Raw genomic sequence first — 22,840 nt, 5'->3', positions numbered from 1 at the left:
TATATTTTACGCTGAAGGTAAAAACACTTAGTTACTCATACCCTACAGTAAACTTGAACTGAGTAATGGATTCCTAGCGCCGGGTATCAGAGACCACATGGCACTAAATCAAAACAGATATTTACGACCAACAATGGAATAAAACAGGAAAGACGTAGAAATGGTTTTGGCGTAGAAGTGGTCTTGGCATGGAACTGGTTTCGGCAAAAAAAAAAAAAAAAACGTGGTCTTGGCATAGAAGTGATTTTGGCGTACAAATTGTCTTGGCATAGAAGTGGTTTTGACGAAGAAGTGGTCTTGGCATAGAAGTGGTCTTAGCGAGGAAAAGTGGTCTTGGCATAGAAATAGACTTGGCATAGAAAATGACTTAGCATAGAAATGGTCTTGGCACTGAAATAGTCTTGGCATAGAAGTGGTCTTGGTGTAGAAGTGGTCTTGGTGTAGAATTGGTCTTTGTGTAGAAGTGTTCTTGACACTGAAACAGTCTTGGCATTGAAGTGGTCTTGGTACTGAAGTGACCTTAACGTTGAAATGGTTTTGGTGTTGAAGTGGCCTTGGTACTGACGTGGTCTTGACGTTGAAGTGGTCGTAGCGTAGAAGTGGTCCTAGCATAGAAGTGGTCTTGGTGTGTAGAAGTGATCTTAGTGTGTGGAGGTGGTCTTTGTGTGTAGAAGTTGTCTTGGTATGTAGAAGTCTTGGTAACTAGAAGGGGTCTTGGTGTGTAGAAGCGGTCTTGGTGTGTAGAAGTGGCCTAGGCATAGAAGTGATCATTGAGTAGAGGTGCTCTTGGCATTGAAGTGATTTTGGTGTTAAAGAGGTTTGACGATGAAGTGGTTTGACGTTAAAGTGGCTTAGAGAGGAAGTGGTTTAATTGATCAGTAGGCTGAAAGGCTTGGTACAGGAAGGGAGGAAGGACTGATGTCAGTGGGAGGTTCTTAAACAATTCATGCCATGAAATCAAATGACTAACCTGATGTCAGTAGAGGGAGAATAAAACTGGAAGAAACACGGAAATATTAAAAGAAGCTGGACAGAAGAGAAGAAGTGGACAGTAAGGAGGGTAAGAGTGCAAACAAAATGACTCCTTTTAGTCTCCTCTTACAACAAGCAGGGATACTGGGCAAGTATTTTCCCACCCTCCTCCGCAGGGGAACCCCTACACTGCATAATCCTATTTTTCTTGTCCCCTGCAATACTCTAACCCTACCTCTCCATGTCTTACAGCACATTCACCTCAATTTTTCCCACGCCACAGTACAGAGACATCCTACTGTCAACGTGTTAGATGATGGCAAAAAGTTCCTCATCCCCTAAGGTACATTTACCTTATTCTCTCACATTTTACAGTACAAAAGGTACATGTTTCCTGATGCCTTCCTTACAGTGTCAGTGGCAATATTTTTCCCCATTATCCATCTGCTGTTATAACTTAGTTCCTTGTTCCTTACTTCTCAAACTTCCTTACTTCCGCATCCTCTGAAGTACACTAACCTTACTTCTTCACGCTCAGCAGTACAATGTCAACATCCACCCAGTAAAGTACGTTGTCCATTCATTGGGTACAGTTCAGTAAAATATCCTCATCGCCCAAAGGGTAGGATCCCGCTATAATGAAAACTGCAAAGTTACTCACGTCCTAAACTACTCTAACCTTTTTTTCTCACGCCTCACAGTACAGCGACAACATCCCGCCAACATGTGAGGTGATTACTAAGACAGGGTGTAAGGACCATCTCTCCCTCGACACCTGTCGCTCTAAGGATTGGTCTGCTTCACTTGTCTTCAGGGACAACACTGGTGGGTGCTGGGGCTATTTAAGGGGACTAGTGAGTGGCTATTAGAGCTTCTGGGGTTGGCTGTGAATTTTATGTTAATGTCTTCGGACCTGCATTAACCTTCCCATAACATATCTTCCAGTCTACATATCCCGAAATTCTCTCTCTCTCTCTCTCTCTCACACACACACACACACACACACACACACACACACACACACACTCAGACTTGTGTTGGTGTTTTCGTTGATTTTACTAATGTTCAATGGACGTCAAGTTTACCGAGCGTGTACTTGAACTTGGCATCTTGTAACAAGTTTTTTAGATTTTCGATTTAGGCCTTGAGAATGAAATCTGAGCCTATAATGTGTAGAGGACGGACGAGTAACCATCAAAACACGGACACAGATCAGACGCCACAACAACCATCCTAGTATACGTGTATGCTCTGTTCACCTTTGAAGCCGGTTATGGTTCGAAGTAAGTTCGATTTCAGCTGGCTCTTCAGCTTGTTTGTTCTATATTTCATCTGTATCATATGAGTTACAAATACAAGAAAATATATGCATGTACATCTAAGAACCAAGTTTCGGAAAATGTCATGTATTTGCTTGAGAATGTTGGCGCTTTAGTTTATATAGATTTTCCCATCTCTCTCTCGCTCATTGCAACTGTTAAAATGTTTTTGTTGTTTAGTCTCGGTTTGCCTGGTCAAGGAGACCTGAGAACTGTTAAGTATCGAACGTAAATATTAAGGTGATTATTGCAATTTTCAACTCTGATTTGTTTATGGCTATGAAGGAAAACCACTGGCCAGAAAAAGCATTTAATTAGGTCTCTTAAGTTTAATTTATTGTTTTTATTTACGCAAGGAAGAAGGAAGCAAAGGTCAGAAGCCCGTAAAATGTTCCTTCCAAGAAAAACAAGATAACAGAGAGCCAAATTTAAGATCTCTTCGTTTCGAGATGCCTGGACACACTGTGGTTGAAAGACTGGAGATCATAGGCAGTAGGAAATATAGACAGAGAAAGACAGTTCCAACATTGACCTGTTGCATACATGAAGGACTGGGAGTAACAGTTCACTCTTGCACGAGAGAGTTGGACAGACAAAGGATGAGAGTTAATTGCTCGACGGGTGCTAAGTGCCCACAGTAATGGTGGAGGGATGCAAGCAGACAGTTCATAGTAGCAGTGACCACTGAAGTAGCAATAGAAAAGAGAAAAAGATGTAACAATGTGGCGACGAGACAGAGGGTGAAGGGAGTCAGTCTCTTCTTTCTAGACTGTAGCACCAGTCGAGTAGGGCAGTGCTCCCAAGGTGGATGGAACGCTGATGACAGGGGAAGCTGGAGCTCCCGTTTCATCAGCCCTCGGAACTAGTCCGTGACCATCTCCCTTTGCTGTACTTTTTCAATGTTTCAGTAACATAGAGAGTAGGCCAGCATGCTAGCCAATACAATTTTCTCTAACTGTCAACTCTAAACTACATGCACATTACACACTGCACTTCCTACTCAAAATTTAAACAAAAATGGCGTTCAATATCCAAGCCTCGGAGTCCCCGGGGTGGGGGGACCATTAATGCCCCCACCATCCGCCCCTCTCCCGTTAACGACTTAACGAGTTGCCTGGAGCCACTGTCTCACTCACTTCTTCATTCTGCAACATTCAAGGCCATTCCTCTAGCTTTCTGTTGAGCACCACCTCCCCTCCTCTAAACCTCACTTTCTCTTCTAAACTAAGACTCATCAGTCTGAGGCAACTGATAGCAAACCCTTCTCTGTATCCTCCCACTTTCTCTATACTCATTTCAAAACCAAAGGTGGCTGTTGTGTGTATGTACGCAGCGACTTATCTTGCTCTCGTGTTCTGGAACTTGATTCTTTTGAATTCTCTACTCTCTGGCTTTGGCTTTCCTGTCATTCTCTGACTAAATATATCTGTGCTGTTTATTGTCCCCTAATTCTACTGACCATGAAAAATTCTTCGACTATCTTACTTCTAGGATGGAACACATCTAGTCCATTTCTCCTTTCTCCGAACTATCCATTCTAGGAGATTCATTGTTCACCACTACCCTTGGCTTTCCTCTCCTTTCACTGATCCACCTGGTGAACAAGCCTACATCTTTTCTATCCTTAATGACCAAGTGGAAATTGTACAGCACCCTTCCCATATCCCTGAACGCCTTGGACAGAGTTCCAACACACTTGACCTCTTCTGTACAACTAATTCCTCTGCCTACATTGTTAATCTCTCTTCTCCATTGGGCTCCTCCAGTCAGGACCTTATTATCTTAACCTGTCCTGTCACTCCAGTGCGGCCTGTGGACCTTCCAAACAAACGTCGGTTGTGGCACTTTGGAGCTGCTGATTGGGAGGCCTTCAGGCGGTACTTATTTTGTTTTCCCTGGAATGATTATTGCTTCCATGGCCGGGAACCATTTGAGTGTGCCTTACGCATATTGGAGGTTATTCTCTCAGGCATGGTAGCATACGTTCCTTTCTCATATCTTTGACTAATGCAAGAAAACCGTGGTTTAATGACGCTTGTTCTAATGCGGTCCACAACAAGGAGAGGGCCTGTAAAAGGTTCTGGAGCCAACCCACCCCTGAATCACAACATTTTTATGTTTCTGCCCGGAATCGTGCTAAGTCTCTTCTTCGCTCTGCTAAAAATGATTTTATCCATACTAAATGCTCTGAACTCTCCAAAATGAATTCTTCCCACTCCTTCTGGCACCTTGCCTAAAACCTAACAACTTTACCTCATCATCCTTCCCTCCTCGTTTCTACCCTGATGGCTGTGTGGCTATTTCTTCTGATAAAGCATTTCTCTTCACTCAGACTTTCTCCTCCAGTTCCACCTTAGACAATTCCGATCCTGTTTCTCCATCATTTCTTCCCTCTGACTTCCTCATGGCTGACATTAAGATTTCTTCACTTGAAATATTTTCTGCCATCAATGGCCTCAATACTAACAACCTTATGGACTTGATGGGGTCCTTCCCATTGTCGTCAAGAACTGTTCTTCTGTACTTACACCCTGCCTAGGTAAACTCTTTAGACTTGTCTATCAACTACCTTTCTTTCTTGCTGGAATTCATTCAGCCTGTCCCAGAGAAGGGTGACCATTCCCAACCCTTTAACTATCGTCCAATTGCATTAACAACCTGTGTCTCAAAAGTTTTCAAGTCTATTCTTAACAGAAAAAATTTAAAGCATCTCTCCTATCACAATTTTTCTTCTGATCGTCAGTATGGGTTCCGCCAGGGAAGCTCCAATGGCAATCTTCTCACCTACCTTTCAGACTCCTGGTCATCTTCCTTTCGGGACTTTGGCAAAAACTTTGCCATTGCATTTGACATCGCAAAGGCTTTCGATGGAGTCTGGCATAAATCTATAATTTCACAAACTATCCTATTACGTTTTCTATCATTCTATCTGTGCCTTCAACTATAGCTTCCTTTCTGGTCGCTCTATAGCTGCTGTTCTAGATGGCCACCGTTCTTCTAGATTTATCAACAGCGGTGTTCGTCAGGGTTGTGTCCTGTTACCAATTATCTTCCTTTTATTCATCAATGACCTTCTAAGCTGTACATCTAACCCTATCCACTTATACACTGATGATTCCACCCCTCACTGTTCCATTCGGTTCCCAGAACATCCATCTCAGCAGTTACCTCAACAAACAAGGGATGAGGCTATGGCACACCTAATGTCTGACTTTGCTCGTATCTCTTACTGAGGTAAAAGTAATCTTGTTTCTTTTAATGCATCAAAGACTCAGTCCTTACACCTATCAACCAGACAAAATCTTCCACAGGAGTACCCACCAATGTTTAATAATATCCAGCTCAGTCCTGCATCATCCTTAACCCGTTAACCGCAGGATTGTTGAGAGTGTGCCGTGCGTGTCCCGCGGGGACATTTGCGCTCCGATTGACTTTTTAAAAATATTTGCCAAAAATCAGTTATTAGTCCTAGAACATTATAATTATATAAGCTTATGGCACATACCTTCAACTTTCTCCTGGGATGTTTGTTCAGCCTTCGTAGGACTTGTGGAGACTTCTGAAGTTGGGTAACGAAGTCTCCACTTTACACATCCCGATACCCCATAATATGGTTACCACTGCCTGATATTATAACTACAAACACTATTCTATGAATTTCAAGTAGTTTGGAATCCATATTTGAAAAAAAAAAAATCACTGTGAAAGCGATGTAAATTACGAGCGCATACGAACTTTCCTCCCGAGCTCGTTCCCCGATGGTATTCTGAGGCGGAGTTGTCATTTATTATTTATAAACACACTCGCACTTTATATTCCTAGTACTTTATTAGACTTATTAATATATACAATATTTATCTATAAGTTTCTTTCAGTACTAGTAGTTTATTTTCACTCAAGGCATTCACTTTCTCGTTCCGTAAACTAGCGTAGAAAGCGAAGCTGTCACTCTCATTTTCATTACTCCCAGTATTTATACATGCTAGAGCGAAACTTTCACTTTCACTTTCATTACTCCTAGTATTTATACTCGTATTCTTATATTACTACTTATTTACATTTCTGTTTACATTCTCTATTTTATTTACATCATTTACATTTCTATTTTATTTACATCATTTACATTTCTATTTTATTTACACTATGTTATGCACTGTCACTTGCAGTAACTTATAAAACTATTTTCCACTGTTCACTTATATTTACATTCAATGCTTTCACTTGCTGTTTACACATTATTTACATTTCCACTTGCACTGTTTAGAGGCACCAGAAAGATCATAGTCACTGTCCATCATTATCATTGATAAATCAGCCAGTTCACGTTCCACAGCAGAGTCACTTAGCCCTTTACCCCTTCCCACACGAGGTTTAGTAGGGGTAGAGGTCACAGGGCCCTTTGCATTGGGCTAAAAAGCGGGGGAATTGGACAGGCGCGAATCCGATGTGGTTTCACCTTGAAAGACGACAGTAAATTGAATGCTGTGGCCTAGGGGCAGTGAAGGGTTGACAATGTCAGCGTGGTGACAGCTGCTAATTTATACACTATGAAATGATTAGCAGGAAATCTAGACAATACATAATAAATTAGGTAGTTCCAGGTGAATGTAAAAACACTTAGGCTTCTCCCTTTCTTTTTTATATATACATACTTCGAGTTTCATTCTCCCGCAATTTATCTTGGAATCATCATATCTTGTAAAATATGCTTCCAAGAGATTAGGTGTGTTAAGCCGAACCCGTACCTTCTTTACCCCTGCACAGTTGTTGACTTTATACACTGCTTTTATTCGCCCCTGCGTGGAATATAACTCTCATGTGTGGGGAGACCCCCACATACAGCTCTTCTCAAGAAGGTGAAGTCAAAGGCTTTTTGTCTCATTAACTCTACTCTTCTTACTGGCTCCCTTCAACCCCTGTCTCTTTGCCGCACTGTTGTATGTTTATGTCTCTCCTATGGATACTTCAGTGGTCACTGCTCCTCTGATTTGTCTGCTTGCATTCCTCCACCTCTACGACGGGCACATAGCACCCGTCTAGCAAAAAGCTCTCATCCCTTTTCTGTCCAACTCTCTAATGCAAAATTTAACCGTTACTCCCAGTCCTTCATTTATGCAACAGATCAACTCTGGGACTGTCTCCCTCTGTTTTTATTTCCTACTTCCTAAGATCTCCAGTTTTTCAAACGCAGTGTGTCCAGGCATCTCGAAATGATCGGATCTTGAATTTGGCTCTCTGTTGTATTGTTTTTTTCTTTTTTCCTTGGAAGGAAAAGTTTGTGGGCTCCTGGCCTTTAGTTCCTTCTTCCTTGCATAAAAAGAGTAAGTGGAGGAGAGTTAGAAACGAAAAGCCTTTGACTCCCCCTTGTTGAGAAGAGCTGTATGTGGGGAGATTCCTTGGATATACGTTTGCCTTCAATCATACAGCTATCAAAAATTTTGTAATATACTGAGCGAATATTAAAGTGAAATTTGTGTAAAATGCAAACAGTTTGTAATAACTGGTCATTCTTTTGAATATTTATTAGTCGTAAAGAATTAGTTAGAATCTTTTATAAATACAACCCAGAACCACTAATAGTAACTTTTACCATCACATCCCAGTCAATACATTAGTTAATTCATCTTCTCCCACAGCCATCGTCTGCATCAATCGGTCCCTTCATACCACAGCAGCAGCTGTACTTACTCCTTTTTAACATCTGCCCAGGAGGTTGTTTTACTCCGCATTGATTAATTTGTCTGTCTGTTAGCAGGATTACTCAAAAAGTTGTGAATGGATTTAGATGAAATTTTATGGAAGGGTGGGCCATGGGCCAAGGAAGAAATGATTAGTTTTGGGGAGGATCCGGATCCGGATCCAGGGTATCCCACACAATATCTCCAAAGTTCTCGATGAATTTCAATGAAATTTTGTGAAGAGTTGGGCCATGGACCAAGGGAGAATTATTAAATTTTGGGGTGGATCCGGATCCAGATCCGATTTCTATATCCACAGATCCGGATCCGGATCCTTTTTAATGACATTGGCGGAGGTATGTGCTCTCTGAGTGCTTTCTAGTTCCTTCTTTACTACGTTTACTAACTCCTGCTTCTTTTTCTGTTATACAGTATTCGATACCTAACTCATCTTTTTATTCGCTCTCTTTCAGGCATTTTCTGCATCAAATTGGCACCCTACTATCACTTCATTCTTTCGCTCGTATCCTCCTTACTAACAATTCAGTTTCTCCTTCATCTCTCTGTCCCTTATCTTACTTTACTCAGTGCCATATTTACCTCTCATAACCTCTCCATCTTTCATACAACAGTCAGTTCCTAGTCCTAAGTCATTCTTCTGAATCTTCTAAACAAATCCTTTGCTTTAATGCAACTCGAATAACCTCTCATTTCCTTTTTTCATCATCTTTTTATCTCTCATACAATACTAATTTATTACCCCCTCATTCACCCTCTTCGCCTGGCATCTATAACTACGTACCTTCCTTCCTCTTCAACAACTTCGTGTCTGGGAAGTAATATCAAACCCACATCTACTGCATCTTGTCTTTCATCTCCCTAACCTTCATATATCTACTAGTACTTTTCTCACTCCTCATTTCCTCATTCATCTCTATTTCCTTTATGCAATTACCAGCTTGTTATTAAGTTCCCCCTCCATCCCTGTTAATTCGCATACAACACCTTAACCCATTAATTCCTCATTCACCATCTTCACCTGTTTCGCCAGGCATCTTCTACATCAGCTCTGTACCTGCCTATCAATTCGACAACTTCGCGTCCGGGCAGCAGTACCTCACCCGCACCTACCGCGCCTCCTGCTGCAGCCCCCACGCCACCATCACCGTTGTGGATATGGACAGGAACATAGGCATCTGTGAGATTGATAACAGGGAAGACGAAGACAGCGAGGGTGAGTTGACTGCTTGAATGTTCGATTATGGTGTCTTTAACTCCCTCCATCCGATGATGTGCCTTTTATTTTATTAGAGATGCCAGAGTTTAACTACTGTAATCGAGTTTGTTTCTTTATAAGTATCTATGTATGCATCAAAGTTAGCAAAAGTCATAGCTATTGTAATCGAATTTGTTTCTTTATATTTATCTGTGTTTGCATCAGTGTGACCAACGTATCTCATGAATGCCAGAATATGTTAGGATTATTATTACTTCATACACTGTGTAGGGGTCTGTGAAGAAGTGATTTGATTCCCTTACATATCGATCAGAAGTCAAGGTAACAGGTACAGGTCAAAATATCAGGATGCATGATTATCCCATTCGATTTGATCAGAGTTGGCAAGTACGTCGTGTGTACTCTGTTTATCTATCTATCTATCTATTGCCAGACACCTTAATCCCGTAAGAAATCTCCACAAACAAATCGCCTCCATGTCACCCGGTTCCCAGCCATTCATTGCCCTGCTCCCACCTCACATCCCCCTCACTCACATACCTCTCCACTCCATCTCTCCCTCTCATCCTTGACCTCCCCCCTCCTCTCACCCCTTTCCACCTCATTCACATACACTCTCCTCGTTAGTCTTTCGCTCTCCATCCTCTCCACATGGCCAAACCACCTCCCTGTATTTCTCAACGTTTTCTATCACATCCACATCCACATCACAATGCTCCTTCACTTCCTCACATGCCAGTCTGTCTCTCCATCTAACTCCACATGCTCCTCTCAAATAACCCATTTCCACTGCTCTCACTCTTGACTCGTGTCCTTCCAACAAGGTCCAATCTTCACTTCCATACGTTAGAGTTGGTATCACAATTCTGTCATGCAACGACTTATTTACTTCCATGCTCACTTCCCTGTTTCTTATCACTGCTTTCAAAGAATCAGTAACCTTTCTTCCTTGTTTTACCCTTTCAAGCACTTCACCCTCCAAACTTCCATCCTTACTCATCACACTTCCCAAGTACTTAAATGCACTCACATTTTCCATTTCCTCATCATCTAACCTCTCTGTTTAGTTGAAAAGTATCTATAGAAGGGAAAGAAGCTGTACGAGTATGTTGCATTCTTGGATCTGGAAAAACCATATGACAGAGAAGATAGACAAGGAATGTGGAAGGTATTGAAAATAATATGGCACAAATGAGTAGTTGCTGAAAGATGTCAAGAGTATGTAGGTGCGTGCTGTGGTTGCAGTGTGTGTAGAGAGTGAACTGAGTGAGTACTCTGACCTGAATACCGCATGGAAACAGGGGGTGTCATGTCTCCATGGTTATTCAGCACACACACACACACACACACACACACACACACACACACACACACACACACACACACACACACACACACACACACACACGAGTTAAAAATGATAAAAAATTGGACAATGGATATTGGAGTATCCTTTGTGAGGGAGGGTAAGGTTTGGAAACTGCCTGTACTGATGTTTGCTGATGATATTGTGTTTTTAAGTGAAGATAAATGGGAACTGCAAGGCTTGGTGAATGAGTTTATGCTTGTATGTATGAACCTAGTAATTTATGGTCTTTTAGAGAAATTAAGTCGCGGAGTGCACCATGAGGCTGGATGGTCAGGAAACGGAGAATTTGGGTGTATTCAAGTATTTTAGTAGTGTGATGAGTAAGGATGGATACTTAGAGAATGAAATGCATGAAAGGATATAGCAGGGAAGAAAGGCTGCTAGTTCGGTGGAAGCAATGATAAGGAATAGAGAAGTGAGTATGGAATTAAGAAAGTCGCAGCATGACAGTATTGTGATCCTCATTCTAATGTATGAAAATGAAACTTGGGCCCTGTTGGAAGTGAGAGGAGCATGTGGAGCTACATGGAGAGAAAGACAAACGAGAAAGTGAAGGAGCGTTGTGATGCTGTTGTGTGGGTGTGACTGAAAGCATTACGAGATATTACTCTGAGACTGTTTGCACATATAAAGAGAATGACGAAAGAGTTCATGAGTGAGGTAGAGGGGGAGAGGAGGAGGAGGAGACCGAGGATGAGATGGAGGAATAGAGTGGAAAGGTATATGAGAAAGGGCAGCCAAATGGCAAAGGACAGGGCAACACGAAGGCGATTTGTTATTGGCCACTACTTACGGTCTTAAGGTATCTGGCTATAGGCAGACAGATGGGTAATCATCATAATCATCATCATTATCTTCTTCATCATCATCATCATCATCATCATCATCCCGCCTTTATTTTCCATTTCACAGATGTGGAAGCAAGGAAATAAAAAATAAATAAAATGATAGTGTGAGAACTAATCAGCAGGAAGCCTACACATTCACTCACCCACCATTTAACGATTTGCCGTTTAAAAAGAACATCTGTCGATATTAACTTAGTCTTAAAATTTAATATACGTTAAAGGCAAAATAATATGAAAATAAAATACACTGCTTTGTGTGTGTGTGTGTGTGTGTGTGTGTGTGTGTGTGTGTGTGTGTGTGTGTGTGTGTATGTGTGTGTGTGTGTGTGTGTGTGTGTGTGCGCTTGTGCAGTTCTTGTTCTAGGACCGAGGATTTGTATAGTATATGAAAGTAGTGTGTTTGTGTGTAGCCTTCCTGAATTAACCTTCATATCCCCCACTCTTCTCCAGACATCGCCCAGCTGACCACCGGAGAAATAGCAGGCATAGCTGTGGGGGCGGTATTAGCGGCTATACTCCTAGTGGCTCTCGTTGCTTTCCTCGTTATTCGCAAGAGGAGGAGCGGCAAAGAGGAGGTCGCAGAGGTCAGGAGACGTCGCAGGCTGTCCGCAGAATAGGGATGCGACCAGGAACACCCGGGTGAAGCAGGGGATAGGCAGGGAGGGAGAGAGGGTGGTAAGCTTGGAGAGGGAGCTGATACAATGAGTACTAGAGCTCCAGGCAGGGGCGTTATGGATAGGAGGGGAGGTATGCTGGACAGTGAAACAGAGGAAGATAGTATATACGATTATCCTGCCTTCCCTCCACCTCCTCTCCATTTTGCTCCAGCCCCTCCACGCCCCTCCGTATCGAGACTATCCAGCAACTGCACATCCACAACTCTAGAATTTTCCGACACAGACTGGACTTCCTCCACACAGACAGAAGTTCCACCCTTCAGATTCTTACATCCCAGAAGGCAAGGCAGCTCCACATCTTCCTCCTATTACTCTACCGCCTCCCACCGCCTCCCCTCCCACCGTTCCACACGTTCTATCCCACACCGTTCCACACGTTCTGTCCCCCACCGTACCCCATCAAGACGTTCCACATCACTGCGTTCCTCCATCACAAATTCGTCCCTGTCCAACTCATCGCTCGTACTGGGGTTCTGGAGACTTCGGTACCTCAGGCCTCCTTCTATATTTACAGTTACAAGGGCGAGGGACTCCGAGGCATGAACACAACTCAAAAATGATGTCACGATCAAAAGTTCACTGACACTTCCCGGCTGTCTGTGGCGATGGAAGGTGTTACATGATGTTTTTTATATGTACAGTCAACCAAAAAAGTATCAGACCTCTTACCGCACGCATCATTCTCAAACATGGATCAAGCATTGTGATATACAGGACACCCTGTGATAATAGATGCAAATGTTGTCCTTGATAATTATTAGGACTCGAAATCTAATACATCGTCACATACTGGGTGGTATATTTTTTGAGGCAACATGTTAATTGATTCATGTTCGTCTACAGAACTCACTCATTTTCACAACCATCCATCCCCAGGTGTGCCATACTTTTTTGGTTGACTCTGCAGTTAGCGACTTGGATGTAGAATTCGATTATTGTGTGGCGAGGTCTGTGACAAGAATGTGACGGTAAAACCTACGCAGCAATGACCCTCGTTTGCAGTCGATAGGCATGAATGGTTTGCCGTCTTTTAATGTGACTGTCGTAAGAAGCACACAAGAAAACAGTAAGAGAAGGAAGGATGCTCTGTCGTTCGAGGAAGAGTGAGAAATATGAAAAGCTGGACACAGTGTTGGTAGGAGACTGTCAGAGAACTTTTGATGGTAATAGTACGTTAATCCTCGCAGTATTCCAGTGAGTTTAGGAGTCTGTCTTCCGTCTTTTCATAATGGTGATTTAACCACGCCCTCTCCCCCTTACCAGCCCCCGCAATAAGGAAAACATACGTCTATGCCACTTCACATATATTTCCTTTTTTTTTTTTCTAATATAACCCCATTATTAGTATCGCGCTATAAACCTGCAAAGGACGAATAAGATGATCAGTTTATCCCAAGTGATAAAAAAAAAAAAAAAAAAAAGCCAGTCAAATGCGGTGGGGTCTTTTAATCCCTTGAATCCATTGCTGCATATCTTCTTGTCTGTATTGTTTTGGTTAAGCTTACATAATTGAAAGAGTTATACAGATATGGTCGTAATTAGACCCTTTACTACTAGAAATCCTTTGTAAATTGAGTTAAATTATCTGAAGATGCCAGGAATAAGCTAAAAAGTTGGTCACCGGATTCCAAGGTTATTAATGGGCGTGGAAGGTGAGAACACAGTCAAAATCACCGGTATAAGCAGCAAAATGCATGGTCTCCCAACAGAAGCTTTCACAGTATGCAGTTTAACTTGTATTCTGCAAGTCACACACATCTACATCTACCCTGGGTGTTCCTTCGGTCGCATTATTGTACTGTTTTGCTGAAGACTTAAGTTAAAGTGTTTAGCTTAGTTATCCCTTTCCTTCCTATAAATGTGTTTAGGTTATGTTCAGGCTAATAACTAGTTTTTTTTTTTTTTTTACTTCATTGAAACCATATGTATAGCCACTAACCCCTTCATTCCAAAATTTCCCCTCATCTGGATAAATTAGTTGTAGTTTGAACATAATACCTAACAGCATTCATAGTGGGGAAAGAGTTGAAGCCTTAGTTATATTATTTAAATCCCATTTAGCTAGAGGACATGTTTTGCTTTATTCTTCCTACCACCAGACAATTGCATTCAGTTCAGGAAAGGTCTTGCGTATTGAAGGGGTTAATGAAGGTTGTACCCAACCCCTCCTCTTTGTAAAGTTGTCTGAGGATAGCAAGAACCAATTATCACACACGTCATAGTTTTGAAAAGGTTAATGTGTTTTGATGTAGCAACCCCAAACTCTCGTTATTTAAGTTGTTCAGTATGGTTATGCCTTTTTAATGATTTATTTTATGGGTCCTTCAGAGTATTTTCTTCATTTTGGAGAGAGCTGTCGTACTGTGGGGGGTTATAAACAATCTTCATTAGCCTAAGGAGTGCCATGACTCCGCATTAATTATCATATTCTCGTTACCACAAGACGAATTTAAGTATTCCAGGAAGAACATTGTAGCACTGAAGGGGCTAAAGAGTTGATCAGGGTGAATAGCTTGTCAGTCAAGGAGTCGACTAGACTTCTGTGAATTTATTTCATCCCTAACGCTACTCAAAAGACTCAACGTACTTATTTTAACTCCCTTAATCCGGTGACTCAGTATTGTACGTAGTTTATCCCTGTTACCTACAGACGATTTTTATTGAACTTCGGAGAGAACTATCGTGGCCTACTACGGGAGTTAATGGAGGCTATATACAACCCTTTCATCTCAATAAATCTCTCCCTGACTGAATAAAATTGTCTGAAGATAGCGTGAAGGTGAGAAGAGAAAATTATGTCACTGGATGCAAGAGAGTTAACGCCGGTCCATCACCCAGGTGCGAGGAATGGACCAGGAGCAGATAGTCACCTACAGGCTCTAGCCCCTTCACTACCACACCTCAGTTGAATACAATCAGCCATAGACGTCATCGAAATGAAGGGGTTAAGTACAGTAGTTTATTAAAGTGTGGCGATTAATTTTACTCTCCTTCTCCTTGACAGAACCAGTATCTGTAGATTTTAAGGAGGGTAATAAGCTGTAGCAGTAGAAAAAAAAAAGTAGGATACATGCATAAGTGTACTCGAAACTAATATCAGTTCCGTATAAGTTAAGTAGTGGTAAAAGAGAGTGACACAAGTGTACTTAAATTAAAACTGGTCACTTATATGGTTTAAGTAAGATATTTATCTGCATAAATAGAAGAAAATTAAGATAGAACCGTAATTAAAATAGAACTGTTCATTAACTAGCTGTGAGAGGCTTGTAATAGGAGAAGGAAATGTACTTGTAACTACGTAAGCCCATGTAGTTTGTGCATACATGACTGTATTATTGATTTTAGTGTATCACAGTAGTGTAAAGCACACTGTAGTTACTAATGCATGGTCAAAAAATCCTCAGAGGTAGAAAGAGTAGGCATTTTTATTGGGCACTCTGATGATAGTTCTCCCACTTTCGTGTTTTTCTTTGTGCCTTTTAATACTGAGAATAGGGTTATGATAGTTCCTATGATCCCCATTCTTTTAAATACAATGTACCAAGGCATCTCGGAATGAGCGGATTTTGAATTTGGCTCGTGTTGTTTTCTTAGGACAACTTTTTTTTTCTTTTTTGTAAACTATCAGCTTTTGGTAAAACTATTTCACATTAAATGTAAAGCTAACCTTTAGCCGACGGGAGGCATTACTGACCCTAATCACGTCGTGTCGCAGTAATAAGAACAAAATAGTATCATTAAGCAACTATTCTTAACTTAGGAATCACCTCTCGCACTGAAGGGTATATCAGACCCTCCACTTCGAAAAAGAGATAAAAAATTTGTTCCAGGCTTAATAGACTAACCTGAAGATAGCCAGAGCAGAATGCAAAATATACGTTACTGGAAAGAATAAGTTAAGAATAAATATTGCAACATTATACATAAAATACATTAATTCTCTTCAGGGAAAGTACAGGTATAAATAGGGGAGAGTGGTTTTCTGTAAATTTATTTAAACCTTTAACAAGCTAAGCTAATGTATATGTCTAATTACACACTATTATGGAGACTTATATACACACCTGTGAATTTTGTACTGTACAGTCAGTAAAATACAGTTTTTAAAAAGATTTTTTTTTGTTACCTTTTTTTTTTTTATTATTATGATAAAAATAGGGCTGGAAATGTAGTTTCGGTCAATACTGTAGTTCCTTGACATGTTCTCTAAACAGTTTCATAATTGTTGGTCACTGTAGCATTGTTTCATCTGACTGATTTTAGAAACCGTTACATTTTCCCAACCTTTCCTGTATTTTCTTAATGAGTTTCATCCTTCACTGGAGCATTTTGCTTTTTGGTTTTGTTGTTTCGTTTTCGGTTTTTTATATATTTATTGAGGTTTTAGAAATGGTACAGTATAATAATAATAATGATAATAATAATGATTAATAGTTAATAATAATAATAATAATAATAATAATAATAATAATAATAATAATAATAATAATAATAATAATAATAATAATAATAATAATAATAATAATAATAATAAAAATGATAATAATAATAATGTTAGCCTAGTTCTGAATTAGTTCTTAAACCCAGAGGTATAACGTAAATATCAGCCTAACGAGATCATGCTAACCTATTCAAATGAACAAAGCTGAAATCTTATTTCATAAGGTCAGAGCCCAAGATGTTTTAAGAAATTCTAACCGAGACTTGGTACAGTTGATCAAAAAAGTATCGCTCAGGAGGGGTACGATGACATCCGAAATGATTAATACAGTTTGTGAAGTCTCAAGATTATTTCAAAATCATCTCGATACTCATATAATAACAATGCCAACTAAAATATGTTACAGGCAAGCCAAATACAATATCTTTATGAAATTAGGTTAACCAACGTAGGGAATAATCAACAGGCGTTTTCAAAAGCCTAAGTTCATGGTGTCACATTGTTTCCCGCCAAATGTGAACCTATATTTTTTTGATCAGTTGTACAGTTGAAGTCAATGGTATTCATTCTTCTGCTCCGAAATATCAACTCCTCATAAAAAAAGAAAAAAAAAAAAAGGTTGGTATTGCTCCTCAGTCACTCAGCAGTACAAATATGTAAAGAAATTTTTGGCGGAGAATATACCTACATATAAGACAAGGGTAAGTAACAGCTGAGGAAGGAAAGATGTTTAGCACGTAGTCAAGATAAGAGATTTGGTGATAAGATTACAAGGGAACTTAGCAGAAAAACGTCATATGCACGATAAGAACGTGAGAAAAGACGGTACAGATAACATTAAGAAGAACAATGTGAGATGAAGGTTAAAGGTGACATGGATGAGATGACAAAGCGAACATCAGTCCCATCAACACAAGCACGTTATATAATTTATAAGGTATATAATTTTTCCAAGTAGCAGACGATTTTTCTCAGTTAAATAAAATCTTCTAGAGGGAGCAAGAATAAAAACACATAATGCGTCATCGGAATGAAGGGTGATAGCATGGCAGAGAAAATAATAATAAAATGAAAGAAGGACGTGGGAGACATGCGGTGACGGAAGCTGGAAAAATAACAACTTGAGCTGAAGGTGAAATACAGGTAATCAAAAGTAAATGACAAATGACTTTATTGTGGCAGCAAACTTAAGCAAAGAGAATGATGTGAGAGAAAGGCTAGAAAGTACAGTAAGCCTGAAGAATTAAAATTAAAAAAAAGTAATGTGTGCCTGAAGAATAGCAACTTGAAGGATAGCAAATTACATTGGCAAGATTCACAGTGAAAATTGAAATTAAATCTGTGTGTAGAATGTCAGGAGCAACGTATAATATGCTGCACAGAGATAGTTATACAAGCTCTACAGAGAGAGACATATACCGATATTAAATAAACTTTGACACGGTGAGTGATGATACAGCCATATTAACAGCAAAATTGAGTTCAGCTAAGACAGGTGTGAAAATGCTATATTAATTACAGTTCCCTAACTTGGCCCCGATGCCCATCCCTTTGCATCTTATTTATAGTTGCTCAGTGGCAGACAAAGACGGTCCTATGGCTCCACATACTTCCCATAGCACTTCATCGATGGTAAATACCATATTCTAGTGTTTAACTATTGCGCTAACTCGGTGCTCAAGATGTAGAGATGCCCCAATTTAGACCATGTTAAAGTGAAAGGAATATAGCAGCAAACCATACGGGGAGCTGCTGGTGTCCATTAATAAGAACTCAGTTTGAACACTGATACTCAGAACATGAAACCAACATCTATATACTTAAACTGATCTTTAGGCTGAAGCAGCCACGTCATATCTAAAAATGGAGTATGGATCAAACAACCAATTCGTTCTCACCCAAAAACGATATAGCAAAACTTCACTATTCTTACTGAAAAAAAGAAAAGAAAATCAGTTCCTGTTCCTTGGCTAATGCGGAATATAGGAAGTTCCGAGTGTCTTCATGTCGAAAATATGGTTCTAGGGTGTGTTTATGCGCAAGTGATGTTGACAGCGAAGTTCTAAGGCTAGTTAATGTTGAAAATGAGTGAGGTTCTGAAGTGAGGCTCTAAGGCTGAGTTCATCTTGAACATGAGGCATCTGAGACGTGCCCATATTGAAAATGAAACTTCCTGAGGTGTGCTCATGATGGAAGTGGGGCTATGAGGCGTGTTCATGTTTAAAATGACACGTTCTGAGGTATATACTAAGGCGATGCGAAAGCTTTGTTAATGTTGAGTGTGACAGGATCTAAGACTGAATTATTTCGAATAGGTATAAGATTGCATTTTCTTCTGTAGTTCAGGATGTGTGTAGTACCACAGTCAGTAGTTCTAATGGTGGGCAGTATGAATAGTAATCCAGTCTTTCTTATGAACTACTTCGAAGGGTACTTCAGGGTAGAAAGGCTATCACCCCTCCCCTCAAGACTCCACCCCGCATAGGTTGTCAGAGCAGAAAGATGTGTTTATGTGAGAGGTTCTAAGTGTAAATTTACATGAGTGGTTATGAGTATGAATAGCATTATTATTAGGAGGGATTATAAGAGAGACAGTAATTCTACGGAAATATTACTGTGAACAGCTGTAAGTTTGTGTTAATGTGAGCTGTTGTAAGGTTGTGTAGTATTATTATTGGGATTCTGATAGAGTGCATTATTATTTCAAGTGGTTCTAAGAGTGAGCGAAGTTCGAAGAGTGTATTACTGCAAGTAGTTGGAAGGGTGTCTGGTATTATTGTGAGTGGGTTTAAGAGAAGTAGAATCATTTCAAGAAGTTTTAAGGGACAGCCGTTTGCACAATAATCCAGTCCCTGTAATGAGATACTTTAGAGTACACTTCAGGGTAGAAAGGTTCCGTACATCCCTCCCCCCATGAGGCCACCCCATGCAGTCTGCCCCAGCACACTAAGGGGCTGCCCTGGTCCCCATAACAAGCCCCTGCCCCTCCAAGACCCAAGCCTGCACACAGCATACCAGGCCCTATCGCTGCTTCACCGTAGGATAGTTTACATGTACCGTCAGCAACCACGGACACTTCAAGCTGTGAGAAGAAGTGAAATTAGATTAATGTCCACAAACTTCACGGAGTCATTAGCACTCTTGCCCCTGTATTCTCGTCGGTTAAAGAAGCTCCCTAATATCTTTTCCAAAGCGATCTATTCTGTTTATTAAGCTTTACTATTCTCGTCTGTATTATTTAATTCATTTTTTTAGCACCATACTCCTCATGAATATCGTATATGCAGTACTATGTTAACGGGCAGTATCCAAAAACAAATCGCTAAGGAAGAGGTGCGAGGATGCCTCCTTAAGGAACAAGTATACTAGCCTTGTACTCCTGCGACTCAGTCACAGTAAGATATTTTGCACATATCGGAAGCCAAGATGGACACTTCAAGATTCGGGAAGAAGGCATTATTTATTTCCTGTCTACACGAGGGTCATTAACACTCTTAGGCTCCTAGAACTCACTCACAGCTGCCCTGGTCCCGGTAACAAGTCTTAGCCCTCTCCTAGACTCAACCCAGCATACAGTATACCAGGACCTATCGCTTTTCCCATGTATGATAGCCTTTATGCACCGTCACCCACCAAGGAAAGTCCATGTTGTAGGAGGAAATGTCAAATCATGCTGAGTTAGACAGTTATCCAGCTTAACCTATAGAGTTTTGTAGGTTTATATGGATGCACTGAGTCACACCGAGTGTCCATTATTTCTTTTTCATTTTCACATTCTAAAAGGAAGACAGCAAAAGAGTAAGCTTTTTTTGGAATGGAAGAATTATACTCATACTGCTGCTCTATCTCAACAAATATCACAATTTCAGGATGTGGTTATAATCCTTCAAAGAGTTAGATTTTACTTATCAACTACGCGACCATCGTTTAGGCTGACAAGGTTTGCAAGTCCCAGTTTTCCCCAGAAGACGACCCGCAGTAGTCAGCTTACATCCAGATTCCCAACAGTAATGCTGAATTAACTGGGTGAAGGAGGAAACAAACTTCGTTCAAGAGTCAAACTTGCCAAGCCAACGAAAGGAAATGTGGAGTGAATTGCTTGTCGGTGCTCTTTAGCAGCAACATGGCTAGACTTCCTTTTTTATGTATCCGACATTGGTCAGTACGTTCCCTAGAACTCACCTTTGTGCCAGACACCTTCACTGTTACCACATTATAGATTAATGACTGATCCATTTGCAACAACTGGCTGCAGCACATGAATAAATCGACAGTTGTCGCGCCCGCGCGCGCACACACACACACACACACACACACACACACACACACACACACACACACACACACACACACACACACACACACACACACACACACACACACACACACACACACACACACACACACACACACACACACACACACACACACACTTACTTTCTGCAGTATGTTATGAGTATCCCCAGACTCTGTAACAGAGCCCCATCCAACCACAGTACACTGTGTGCCAGCATCCACTACCTCACCCTCATTGGGCAGCTCCAGGGCCTCAATTCGCCCTGCCTCCAGTTGCAGTGGTTCGCTTAGCTGTTGGAGGTACAAAGGGAAGGTTAGAACGACGGCAGATTAATAAATTTTAACCACATCAGCCCAGGTATTGTATATAGTTCTATTTTATTCTTGCTACATTCAGAAGATATTAGTCACTTTAGGAGGAAGTTATTGCAGTGATGGAATTAACGAAAGCTCTCTAATCCCTCCAGTTCGAAAAGTAGGCCTAACTCGTTAGCTGAACAAAATGGTTTCGCAGCAGCAATGATTATCTACAATAGTCGTCCTCGGATTGACAAAGTTAAGACAAGAAGGAAGGCTAGAAGTGTAACTGCCAAGGCAACCCGAAATCGCTCGAATTTACAAGATTAAGACCATCATTTATACAAAACTTAGTCTTCACAGTGAATGGGCGCACCAGCATGTTGCAAGCAGCGAATTTTTATGCATAAAATTCCCCTCCCAAACTCCACGTCAAAAGAAATATGCTTAAAAAAAGGGCAGTCCGAAACGTACTTGCAAAATTTCAGTGACTGAAAAAGAAAAGAAGAAAAAATTAAGGGGCCGGGGATCTCAAGGGGTCATTGTACCCCCCACACTCATGGGCACTAAAAAAAATATTGTTTGCAAAGCTTGTCTCCGGCCCGTACCTTTGATCATGCAAATTTCAGCACTATATCTTCAAAACCAGCCTCCCATTAGAGACAGTAATACAGTAAGACAAAGTGTGAAATGTACTGGTAAAGCATCGAAAAAAAAGTACTGTGAAGAACTACCTCTCTCTCTCTCTCTCTCTCTCTCTTCTTTTTTTGGGTTTCCTTGCTTCCACAGTTTTCTACATTCTACGCTGTATCTTTGTTTGCTTGCCTGTCTGTTCATCTGTTCATCTGTCTGTCTGTCTATCTATCTATCTATCTATCTATCATCTATCTTCTATAAGTCACCCACCTTGAGCAGAGCGATGTCATTAGCTTTAGTAATAACGTTGTAGTTCTCGTGTTGAATGATGTGCTTCCCTACACCTATGATGGCCCTCTCATCCTGAAGGTCAATAACGCCTGCTACCACTCGCACATCGCTCGGAGCTACTCTGTGTTAGAGTTTGTTAGTGAAGGTTAAAATGGTAGTAACAGGAGGAGAAGGGTTAAGTTAGGTTAGGTTAGGTTATTAGGTAGTGTAGGAGGGAAGTAAGCTAGATTAAATACTAATGGAGAGGAATGGGTTAGGTTAGCGTAAGTTGGGTTAGGTTCGACTGGACTTAAAAAAAGTAGTGAGGGAGGAAAGACTGAAGGAGGGAAGCAATACCGATACAAAGGAAAGAATAAAAAAAAGCAGACATACTGTATTGCTTATCATCACATGCTTCAGAAATTACCGAATAAAACTGGGTACTTAAGCACATCTTCACGCTTTTTGTGTTATAATAGCGGCCCTCATCCTGTAAATCTACAAACCGTACTCTACTGTAGGTGACACACAACCTTGTACTACCTCTTGTGTGTGTGTGTGTGTGTGTGTGTGTGTGTGTGTGTGTGTGTGTGTGTGTGTGTGTGTGTGTGTGTGTGTGTGTGTGTGTGTGTGTGTGTGTGTGTGTGTGTGTGTTTATATAGTTTTAATTATAGACTTAGGTTGCATCCGTAGCATACTGTACAAGAGGACACTGGGATGCAATGTGAAAAATAAATCTCTGAGATGGGCATCAAGAAATCTCCAAGACAGCTTAAAATTCCGCCTAACGTCCTACCTCT

At 40.8% G+C, this 22,840-nt stretch overlaps 1 protein-coding gene across 1 annotated transcript in view; it reads left to right on the top strand.

The window, feature by feature from the left end:
* Positions 1-12,040, top strand: part of LOC145402606 (von Willebrand factor A domain-containing protein 7-like) — a 126,598-nt gene extending 114,558 nt beyond the window's left edge. Inside the window, exons 23-25 of the mRNA XM_080274598.1 lie at positions 1,674-1,797; positions 9,021-9,203; positions 11,874-12,040. Of these exons, the coding sequence (XP_080130724.1) occupies positions 1,674-1,797; positions 9,021-9,203; positions 11,874-12,040 (474 nt within the window). The remainder of the gene's footprint in view (positions 1-1,673; positions 1,798-9,020; positions 9,204-11,873) is intronic.
* The last annotated feature ends 10,800 nt before the right edge of the window (positions 12,041-22,840 follow it).

The sequence above is a fragment of the Coenobita brevimanus genome, chromosome 58 (genome assembly GCF_032717465.1).
Source record: "Coenobita brevimanus isolate Jiangsu-jjx chromosome 58, ASM3271746v2, whole genome shotgun sequence".
Taxonomy (NCBI): Eukaryota; Metazoa; Arthropoda; class Malacostraca; order Decapoda; family Coenobitidae; genus Coenobita; species Coenobita brevimanus.
Note: the sequence above shows the minus strand (reverse complement) of the source record. Positions and strands in the feature narration are given on the sequence as shown.